The sequence below is a fragment of the Tupaia chinensis genome, unplaced genomic scaffold, assembly GCF_000334495.1.
Source record: "Tupaia chinensis unplaced genomic scaffold, TupChi_1.0 Scaffold000366_1, whole genome shotgun sequence".
In the NCBI taxonomy this organism is placed as follows: Eukaryota; Metazoa; Chordata; class Mammalia; order Scandentia; family Tupaiidae; genus Tupaia; species Tupaia belangeri.
Genome location: NW_006159863.1, coordinates 1,204,377 through 1,215,901, shown reverse-complemented (window position 1 = coordinate 1,215,901; position 11,525 = coordinate 1,204,377). Strand labels below are relative to the sequence as shown.

The 11,525-nt window shown below is 47.8% G+C and overlaps 1 protein-coding gene across 1 annotated transcript in view; it reads right to left on the bottom strand.

Annotated features, from left to right (window-relative positions):
• Nucleotides 1-11,525, bottom strand: part of SCARA5 (scavenger receptor class A member 5) — a 127,709-nt gene that overhangs the window by 6,494 nt on the left and 109,690 nt on the right. The window contains exon 8 of the mRNA XM_006153217.3: nucleotides 8,746-8,940. Within this exon, the coding sequence (XP_006153279.1) occupies nucleotides 8,746-8,940 (195 nt within the window). The remainder of the gene's footprint in view (nucleotides 1-8,745; nucleotides 8,941-11,525) is intronic.

The window sequence follows — 11,525 nt, the reverse complement described above, 5'->3', positions numbered from 1 at the left end:
CCAGCACTGTCTCTCGAGAGAAAGAAAGAAAGGAAGGAAGAAAGAAAGAAAGAGAGAGAAGGAGGGAGAAGGGGGCAAAGTCCAGGGCCCTTCTCAGTCTTGAATCAGAGCCTGCATTTAACAAGATCCCCAGGCAAGTTAGATGCTTAGTCTAGTCTGAGAAGCCCTGTTCTACTGGTTATCGCTCTTGAGCTACATGACAAAGCTCTATCAGGTGACTAAGGAAGGGTATTATGTGCTCCACTTTCTGGGTAAGACAAATGGGGCAACAAGGTACCCTTTTATCTTGAGGAGGTGAAGTTGGGACTGGAGCGTGGGTGGTCTGATAAATACAGCAATAAAAGCTCTTTGAAAGTGATGCTGTTTGGATGAGTAAGTGAAGATTTTGTTTTATTCTTATCATTCATTCACTCAACAAATCTCTGTAGTGTAGTTCAGTTCTACTCTGGGTGTTTGGAACATATCAATGAACCCAGAAAAAACAAAGCAACAAAAACAAAAACAAAAACAATCTGCCTCATGGAGCTAATGTTCCTGCTTTCATGTATTTATCTAAAATAACATTAATAGTAGGAATACATTACACTGAACCCAATGAGCTTCCATCTGGGCCTCACACAGAGTAGGCAGAATAGGCAGGACAGCTATTTTAACAGAGATTTAAGAGAGGAAAACTGAGACCCCAGAAAGATTAAGAGACTCATGTACAGTCCCAAAACTATTTAGGGGAAGAGACCAGGACTCGCCCTCTGACACCCGACCAGTCCAGTCCTCATTCCTCACAGAATCACCATCCACAGTACACAGGGCATAGCACTCAGCCAGGGAGTAGCAAACCATGGGCCAGATCTGTCCCACTGTCTGTTTCTGTGAATAAGGTTTTATTGGAACACAACTCCACCCACACAATTACATATGGTGAATGGTGCTTTCTTGCTACAACTGTGGAATTGAGTAGTTGTTCCCGAGACCATCTGGTCCACAAAGCTGAAAAGATTTACTCTTCAGACCCTTACAGAAAATGATGACAGACCTTTGCACTAAGTCATCTCTCAGTATTCAAATCTTATTTTAGAAAAAAAAATAGTGACTAGAATGAGAATTAGGAGTAAACAGCCCCATTCAGTCCACCCACTCTCACCTACAAACCTACCAACTTGTACCTGTCCTTCCCTCCTTTACTGTCTCATAGGGAGATTTTCTCTGTGGGTCTAAGGCTATTTCCAGTTATGCTATATTCCACTCCCTTCCCTTTCCTGTCCTCCCAGATCAGATCTTGTTCCAGCCCCACTTTCCTTTCCTTTTTTTTTTTTTTTTTTGATTTGCTATAGGGTATGTGTACTTGCTAGAGAGAGAGGGAGGAAGAGATAAAGAGAAGAAGAGAAAGAGAGAAAGTAGGAAAGCACCCTCCAGGGAAGGATGACCATAGTACAATCCCATCTCTTCTATTCCCCTTTTGGGATGTTGGGCATGCACATGCAGGTTGTGTTTCAAGCCACCAGGTCCAGGACTTGCATCATGCAGTTGGCCATGTGGGATCCGGCTGCCTTAGCCACCACGCCACCTGGCTGACCTGCCAGCTATCACTTTCTGTCTGCCATTTGCATTACTCCTTCCAGCACGTCATGGGCCAATTTAAAATTTAAAACATCTTCAAGGCTCTCCCATTTTGGTCATTCCTTGTTTTTCTCCAGGGAAATGCATAATTTGATTACTAGTCCAGGAAACATTTTATGGTGCCAGACTACTGGGAGAGCTGCCAGGGATTGGAGAAGTCTCACATTACACTGGGGTGGACTTGGATCAGACAGCACTGGAATCTCTCCCTCCATCCTTTTCTTGTTTCTTCCTTCCTCTTCCCCTTCCTTCCCCTTCTTTCTTTCCTTCCTCTCTCTTCCCCTCCTTTCCTCCTCTCCTTCTCTCCATCCTTTTTTCCTTTTTTGAGAGAGATTTTTGCTATAGGGTGCATATGCTTGCCAGAGAGACAGAGAGACAGAAAGACAGAAAATGAGAAATCACGCCACTATCCCCCCCCCCAGGAGGGATGACCATGCTACAGTCCCTTCTCCTCCATTATCCTCTTGGGATCTTGGGCACGCATGCACACATGCCTGGTGTGAGTTTTAAGCCATCAGATCAGGGATTTGAACCATAGTCAACTATGCAGGAGTCCGCTGCTGGTCCCCACTTTTCCCCTTCTAACCTTCCTCCTTTCCTTTCTTACCACATTCATCTAGTACCTGTTCTGTCCCAGGTACAGTTCTGGGTTAGAAAAAGAAAAATCCCGCCCCTTCCCCCCCCCCCCCAGGAGGGATGACCATGCTACAGTCCCTTCTCCTCCATTATCCTCTTGGGATCTTGGGCACGCATGCACACATGCCTGGTGTGAGTTTTAAGCCATCAGATCAGGGATTTGAACCATAGTCAACTATGCAGGAGTCCGCTGCTGGTCCCCACTTTTCCCCTTCTAACCTTCCTCCTTTCCTTTCTTACCACATTCATCTAGTACCTGTTCTGTCCCAGGTACAGTTCTGGGTTTTGGAACTACAAAGGTAAAGCCTTCAAGATGTTCACATAGACATCAACCACCAGGAGAGTATGAGTGGTGTGAGGACAGAGACATGCACAAAAAATGCTAGGGGAGCAGAGTGGGGCCTTTGCACCTTAAGGGGTTGGGGAACAATCAGGAGTCAGAAAAGCTTCTCTCAGGAGATGATAATCGAGTTGACTTTAGAAGCCGGGAAGGATTTTGCTAGCTGGAGAGGGAGGGAAAGCCTCCCAGGCAGGAGGAAGAGTACACAAGAAGTCCCGGCAACACGAAATCACATCCGACTGTGCTCCGAGAACCATGGCACACGTGTTTGATGGGAGGACATACGACAAGGAGGAAGGTGGACAGGAGGTGGATTCAGAAGGGCCTTGAGTATTAAGCAAAGGAAACAAAGTTTGATCCTGAGAACAATAAAGATCCACTGGGTATCCAGGTAGGGGCTGATATGAGCAAATGTTTATCTTAGAAAGATCCCTGGCAGGTGAAGGAGGAAGGTGACAGGCGGTAGCCTGCAGGTGGTGGTGCAGCGGTCATGAGGAGAGTTGCTCATAAAGGACTGGAGTTACCACGAGGCCCAGTTGGACTGACACCTCCCTCTCTGCCCAATACAGAGCAGACAGACGTGTACGACGGTGCCTCATTGTGCCAGTTGATTGACATACAATGTCTTGCTTAACATCTGCAATAATCCTTAAAAATGAGAAGAACTGAAGCTTCAGGAAGTTAGACGTCTGCTCAAGGACACCAGTTAGTAAGTAGCAGAGATGGGATTCCATCCTGGTTGGTTGTCTCCCTGGCTATCTGAGCTCTTAGCTACTGCTTACCCGGCCCAGGCTCCCTAGACAAGACAAGGGAGTGAGAGCAGAAAGGAGGGGACAGGTTTGAGAGATGTCAGAGGAGTGCACATTGGTAGAATCTGCAGGACTTGGGAACCAAACAGACAAGGCGATATGAAGTAGCTGACAAGGAGGAAGTATTCCTGGTTCTTTTTTTTTCTTTCTTTTTTTTTTTTTGAGAGGTTTTTGCTATAGGATACATTTACCCGCCAGAAAGACAGAGAGAGATAGACAGATAGAAAGTGAGAAATCACTCCCAGAGGGGGATGGCCATGCCGCAATCCCTTTTCCTCCATTTTCCTCTCAGGATCTTTGGCACACACACATACGTGCCCAGCGTGAGTTTAAGCCACCGGGTCTGGGACTTGAACTACAGTCGACTACATGGGAGTCCAGTGGCATAGCCATTACGCCAACTGCTGGTCCATCTCTGGTTCTATCTGGATAGCAGTCTGGCTGAGCTGGTGGTGCCATGGACCAAGATGAGGGAGGTACAGCAATTGGAGGGAAGGAAAAGAATGCAATTTTGATAGGCCCTGGTGGAGGTGCCCAGGGCTCCTGAGTAGAGCTATCTGGGAGATGGGACCAGCAGTTAGCGTAATGGCTATGTCGTTGGACTCCCACATAGTTGACCACAGTTCGAGTCATGGACCCGGTGGCTTAAACTCACGCAGGGCACATGTGCGTGTATGCCCAAAATCCCAAGCGGAGAATGGAGAAGGAATGACGGCGTAGCCATCAGATTTCCCGCTTTCTGTCTCTCTGTCTCTCTCTGTCTGTCTGGCGACCTCATGCGCCCTATAACAAAAACCTCTCCAAAAACAGAAGGAAAAAAAAAAAAAAGAGCTATTTGGGAGATAATGGGACAGGAGTGTTGGAGCTCAGCTGAATGCTCTGAGACAGAGCGGGAGGTCTGGGTGGTGGCGAAGCCCCAGGCATGGAGGCAGCCTCCAGGCAGAATATAGGGAGTATAAGAAAAAAGCAGAGGCAGAGGAGGAAAAGGAGGGGCCAAGGGAGAAAAGCACCTTTTAAGAATGAAGGGCATGTGATGAGGAGCAGGAGGCAGAGCAAGAGGGTCCTGGTGAGGGTGGTCTTGGCTAGCAGGGGAGGAAGTTCTCCAGAGAGCAGGGAAGAAACAGAAATGTTGGAGGTACTGAGAGTTCTGTAGGAGTAGAGTCGGCACGGGTGAGTGGGGATGTATCCATGGCCCTGCCCATGCCAGGGGAAGTGGGCCTCTCCTCCCCTAAGTAGCTACTACAGCCTTAGAGATCTTGCCAAACCATTTGGAATGCTCTGGTAGGCTGAACCTGCTGTGGTTGGGGCGAGTCTTGCTCAGCTGAGTGCCTCCCACTGTACCTAGTCCCTGGTCCACAGAAGGTGCCCAGAACTGCTGGTGGAAAGAAGAGATGGTGAGGAGTGCAGCCTGGAGGCCCTTCCCCACCCAGGCCTCCAGTTCCCTCTGTGTGCCCAGCAGTGACACCTGGCCTGCCTACCTACTGCCATTCAAGGTCTTGAATGGCATATGAGGCAAATTATCAGACTATAATGAGAGACATAACAGTACAAACCTGATGCATTTGTAGAGGCAAATCCGGCTTCCTGGTGAATGGTATAAAGATTAAGGGAGAAGGCTGTCTCTGAGACCTAGTGGTTAAGGAAGCTGGATGCCACATGACTGACTGTTATTGAATCCCAGCCTCAGTGGCGTGAGAAACATACCAGGCACGTGTGTGCATGCTCAAAATCCTGATAAGTTGGAGAAAGAATTGCAGAGTGATGACCACACCCCACTAGGGGATGTTCTCTTCCTTCTCTCTCTCTCTCTCTGGTGATGACATACCCTCTGGCAATTAAATTAAGTGGCTTCCCTGAACATGTTATGTGGTACAAAATCAGGAGGAATTTGAATAAAAAAGGCCACAAAGTTCATAGGATCATGGGCCCAGCACCTGGCTAACACTACTCGTGACCTTTGAAATAACCCCTTTTGGCTTCTTGAAAAAGGTTTTACTTTTGAAGGAGGGTTCATTGGAGCCCAAAATAGAAAGGTGAGGACTCTTCTTATTCTGCCTCCTGTATACCACAGTGGTGGTTTTCCTTGAAGAAAACAGACTGGAATCCAGCCCAAAGACTGAGGTGGGAGGAAGTGCTCTCTCCTGGTGGGTTGCACTCTGTGTGATCAACCCCCTTGGATTGGCCCTTAAATGGAGAGGCCAGGGTATGTGAGAATTGGTAGGTACCCTCTCTGTTATTTCAACTGATTTCACCAAAAGTCCATTTTAGTCAAGATAATTAGGATCTAAAGGGTGAGACTGTGACCAAGAAATGTGGCAACCCCATCATGGGGATGCGGAAAAAGACGACTGTGAAGAAGTAAGTCTTCCATGCCAGTCTGGATGTGACTTGGGTCTGTGTCCCCATATGAAAAGGACAGGTCATCCCTCCCTTCATGTTGTACCATGAGCCCCTTTAGCCATTTTGCACAGGGGGTTGGACAGCCACGGCTTTGGAATCGCCAGGTCCAGTCCATGATGCAGCTGGCTGACTGCAGTCCACGGGTTACTAAGGGGACCTGGTGACCAAGTATGAGAGGATCAGCCCAAACCCCTTCCACATCCACTAGGACATAGCATCTCTTGGAAGGTGAACAGAAGTGTCTTTAAAAATTTTTTTTTAAAGTTTTGTCATAGAATACATGCTCTCACCAGAGAGATACAGAGAGAAGGAAAGTGAGAAATCACTCCCCAGTGGGGATGGCCATACCACAGTCTCTTCTCCTTCACTCTCCTCTCGGGATTTCAGGCATGTACACACATGCACCCGATGTGGTTTTCAAGACATTAGGTCTGGGACTTGAACTGCAGTTGACCATGTGGTAGTCCAGCACCTTAACCACTATGCCACCTGCTGTGCCCTTTAAATCCCTGAGGGATGAGACCAGAGGGCATATCATAGACTGCAAGCCTATTTAATCACAGACTAAGACATCAAGACTCAGAATGGAGAAGCGGGCCTGAGACCATGTGGCCAAGGAAGAGCTCACTATTTTACAGTGTGGGAAGTAACAGGTTTGTACACATGGGAACATCGTTTTCCTTGTGAGTCCACACAGGTTTCTCCATGCTTGCAGTGAGAGGAGAGAGCACATATGAGATTGTGTGAGTGGGTAGACTGTTGTGAGTTTCAGCATATCTTGGTGAGTAATACGTGCTTTCTGTTGTCTGTGTATGGATCTTCATGTCAGCTTGGCTTGTGGCTGCAACACTGAATGTTTGTGTTCCCCCAAATTCATATGTTAAAGTCCCAATCTACAAAGTGATGGTATTAGGAGGTGGGGCCTTTGCGATTAGGTTACAGGATTGGAGCCCTGATGAATGGGATTAGTACTCTGATAAGACAGAGCCCTGAGAATGCCCTTGACCCTTCTACCATGTGAGAACACGGACAGATGGAGCTATGAACTAGGAAGCAGGCCCTCACCAGGCAGTGAATCTGCCGGCAACTTGATCTTAGACTTCCCAGATTCCAGAACTGTGAAAAATAAATTACTGCTGTTTAAAAGGCACTCAGTTGATGGTATTTTGTTATAATACACTAAGTAAACTAGGCTGGTGACCATGGTAAGAGGCATGTCATGGGTTGAACTGTCTCTCCTACAAATTCCCATGCTGAAGTCCTAAGCCCCAGTACTTTAAAAGATGAGTGTGTTTGGAGACAGAACCTTTAAAGAGATAATTAAGGTAAGATGAGGTCATTAGCGTGGGCCCTAACATGATATGACTGGCATCCTTATAAGAAGAGATTAGGGGGGCCAGCAGGTGGTGTAGTGGCTATAGTGTTAGACTTTCACATGGCCAACCATGGTTTGAATCCTGGACCTGCATTTTGAAATTCATGCCAGGCCCAGGTACGTGCATACCCAAAATCACAGGAGGAGAATGGAGAAGGGATTGTGGTGTGGCCATCCCCCTGGGGGATCATTTCTCACTTTTCCTCTCTCTGTTTCTCTCCGTCTTTTTGGTGAGTGCATATGCATTCCCTAAGGTAAAAAACAAAAAAAAAAAAAAAAAGAACAGAGAGAGAGAGAGAGAGATTAGGACACATACAGAGAGATTAAGACATGTACAACCAAGATTTGGAGTGAAGCCAAGGAGAGAGGCCTGAGAGAGATTAGCTATGTTGACACTTTGATCTTGGACTTCCTGCCTCCAGAACTGTGAGGAAATAAACTGCTATTATTTAAGCCACTCAGTCTATGGTATTTGTCATAGCAGTCCTAGCAAGGGAACACAGAAAGCTAGCCTGAGAGACAGATAAGGTGAAGTAAAGGAGCCTGGGGTTGGGAAGGGGCTGTTTTCCTTGCAACAGGAAAGGGATGAATAGTTCAAATCAGCATCTAGCTAGGAAGGGTACCACTTATGGCACCACTTATGTTACCAGAGGGAGGAGATACACTTGAGCCAAAGGGGAGGCTCAAGATAGTAAAGGTTTTCCAGATGTCATCCTATGAGGACAGAATGAAATATCTGGGGTTGGTCATCTGGAAAAGAGACAATTCAAGAAGAGGCAGAGATAGGCCAGCAGAATGGTTAAGAGCATGCACTCCTGGGCCCAGCAGTTGGAGTAATGGCTTTGTCACTGGACTCTCATGCAGTTGACTGTGAGTTTAAGTCGATTTAAACTCACACAGGGCACATGTGTGCGTGCCTAAGATCCTGAGAGGAGAATGGAGGAGAAGGGATTGCGGCATGACCATCCCTCCCAAGGGGTGATTTCTCTCTTTCTGTCTTTTTCTCTCTGTCTTTCTGGTGAGTGCACGTGCCCTGTAGCAAAAACCTCTCCAAAAAAATAAAAACAAAGAGCATGAGCATGCGCTCCTAAGCTGCCTGCCTGGGTCTGAACCCAGGCCTTGCCATTTGCTAGCTGTGTGACCTTGGGCAAGTTACTAAATCTTTGTGTGCCTCTGTTTCTTCTTTGGAAAATAGGAATGATATCTGGATCTACTTCATAATGTTAAGATTAAACGAGTGAATACTGTAGTTTAGAGCATTGCCAGGAACACAGTGAGTGCTAGGTAAGTGTTCAGTGAGAGGGACTAGCTATGTGCCTGAAACACAGATCTCAGAATGAGGGTCAGTGGGGAAACTGAGGGGAAGCAAGAACAGTCTCATAATCAGAGCTATGTGAAGATGACTGCGTTGCCTACACACAGTGAGTTCTGGTTGCTAGAAGATTCCAGGGAGAGGCCAGGTGACACTTGGCAGAATCACAGTTGAGAGGACTCGAGCTCTGCAGAGAAGACCAGTTCTAGGATCCACGGGCCCTGTCTCCATGGCCTTTGCCTCCGCAGCACCTTACCTTGCCCGAATCGAGCCGTCCGGTACACCTCCTCCACGCCACGGAAGCCCAGCATTCGGCACACCACTTCCCCGTCCTTCTTGTCCCAGCCGTCATCACACACGGTGCCCCAGCGACGGTCGTGGTACACCTCCACACGGCCCTCATGTGGGCCCGAGCCGTTCACCAAGCGGATCATCTCAGTCTCCACGCCACCTGCCAAGGACATCAGACTGTCACTACCAGCTCTGTACACACCAAGACAGCACTGGCCAGGGACCTTCTCTGCCTCCTCTACCCTGGGTGGGAAGAAAGAGAGGGCTGGGGCTACTATGGCTCGGACCAAGATGTAAACCCCAGACATCAACATGTTACTCCTGTCCTCCATCAGCCTTCTTCTATGCATATATTTCTTTTTTGGAGAGGTTTTTGCTATAGGGCGTGTGCGCTCGCCAGACAGAGAGAGACATAGAGACAGAAAGCGAGAAATCACCCCCCAGGGGGGATGGTCACGCCACAATCCCTTCTCCTCCATTCTCCTCTCAGGATCTTGGGCATGCACACACACGCGCCCAGTGTGAGTTTTAAGCCACCGGGTCCGGGACGCGAACTGCGGTCGACTACGTGGGAGTCCAGCGACATAGCCATTACGCTAACTGCTGGTTCCCCTTCTATGTATTTTTTAAGAGCAGTTTTACATTCACAGCACAACTGGGAGGAAGGTGCAGACAGTTCATATACACCATACCCCATGCGCAGCCTCCCCCACTGTCGACCTCCTGGAACTAGAGTGGTCTGTGTTTCAGTCGATGAACCTACACTGCCATGTCTTCATCACAGTTTACATGAGGGCTCGCTCTGGGGGTTGCATATGCTATGGGTCTGGATTTGTGTGATGATGTGTTCACCGTTGTAAGATCACACAGAGCAGATTCTCTGCCCTAGAGCCCCTACATGATGCATCGACTCATCCTTCCTTTTAACACCTGGCAACTACTGATCTTTTTTAGTGTCTCCATAGTTTCACCTTTTCCAGAATGCCATATAATTGGATTTATACAGTTTGTGGACTTTCAGATTTACCACTGACCTATGACATGGTGACAAGTAGGAGAAACGATGCAGATTTTCCCCTACCTGAACTACCAGAGGAAACAGCAAACCTGAGTAAGTACTGCTCCCAGTGAGTGCTGCATCCTTGAGTCTTTGTTTTTGTTTCTTTTTCTTTTTTGTTGTGGGGCGGAGGGTGTGTTTCCTGGTGGGCTGGAGGAATGTCCCTACTAATAGCTATGACTTGGCAAAGACCTCTGCAGGACCTTGCAGAAGATGGAAGAACTGACACTGCGCCATATGAAAAAAAGAGAGGACTCAGATCCAGCCACATGCCCAAGCTGGGAAAACCTGAGAATGTTCTACAAAGAGGAACCAAAGACCCTCCTGGGCACCACCCCATCTGCAGGATGCTTGAAAGTCTCCTCTTAAGACAGCAGTCATCCCTTACCCATGGGGGATGTGTTCCAAGACACCCAATGGATGCCTGAAACTGCACGAAGTAAGTACGGAACCGTCTACGTACTGTGTTTTTTCTGTCTGATACCCAAGATGGCTACCATGTGACTAACGGTAGGGGGCATAGACAGCATGGATAGCTAGACAGAGGGATGACTCACATTCCAGGCAGGGCAGAAGTGGATGGTGTGAGATTTCAACATGGGTGCTCGGAAAGATGAGCAATTTAAAGCTTGTGAATTATGTCTGGAGCTTTCCATGTAATATTTTTGTATAACACTTATCTATGAGTAACTGAAATTGCAGAAAGTAAAACCATGAACAATGGAGACTACTGAATGTAGTGCATTTGCCATCGACCCTTTATCCCTGACCAGGCAGCCATTCTCCCCATACATTCACTGAAAATCCTGCTAAGCTGAGGGTGAGCAAGAGAACCTAGGAATCCTGGAGAAGGAAAACATGGAGAGAATCCGGAGGCAGAGGCTGGCCCACATGGCAGAAATGACAAGCTAAACTGGAACCAGCAGCATCGAACAAGGCAGGGCCTCTGCCTGGGAGATTGACCCTGGCTGGGCTGAGGTTGAGATGCATGAAGCCCTGGTTGCTCACAGACCTGCTTCGCCTATCAGCACAGAGTGGTGTGGTGGGGGAACACGCCACATCAGGAGGCCTAGAATGGAAGCCTCGGTGTGGGACAGTAAGTAGAGTGAGAGGTGGCAGGAGGATGCTGTGAGTCCCAGAGTGGGCAAGGCAGAGCTCAGGGTATTAGAACAAACTAACGAAGAGACCAGCAGTGACACAGGTAGCTGGGCTGATGTTCAGAGATTCCCTGACAGCCTCTCCCTCAGGCAAGCCTGAACTCACTGTTCAATTCATTTTGCCAGAAAAGTGATTGAGTGTTTGTCTGTGGAAACATCTATATGTCTGTGAACACAGTTGCTGCCCTTGTTCAAGTGAGGGAGACTAGCCATAAAACTAGTAAACAAATGAAAATATAACTGCCAAGTAGTGATACATGCATAGGTGGAAAAATAAGCACAGGAAAAGACTGGAGAATGAAGGCTAGTGCCATCTTGAACAGGAGAGAATAGAAAGTGAAGGGAGAAGCCATCTTGGACAGAAAGGCAAGAAGGGAATGGAGATCAAGGGGAGAAGTCATTTTGGACAGGGTAGGCAAGGAAGGGAGTGAAGAGTGAGGGGAGAAGTCATCTTGGACAAGTAGACAGGAAAGGAATGGAGCATGAAGAAGGAAGCCATCTTGGACACATAGACAAAGAAGGGAGGAAAGA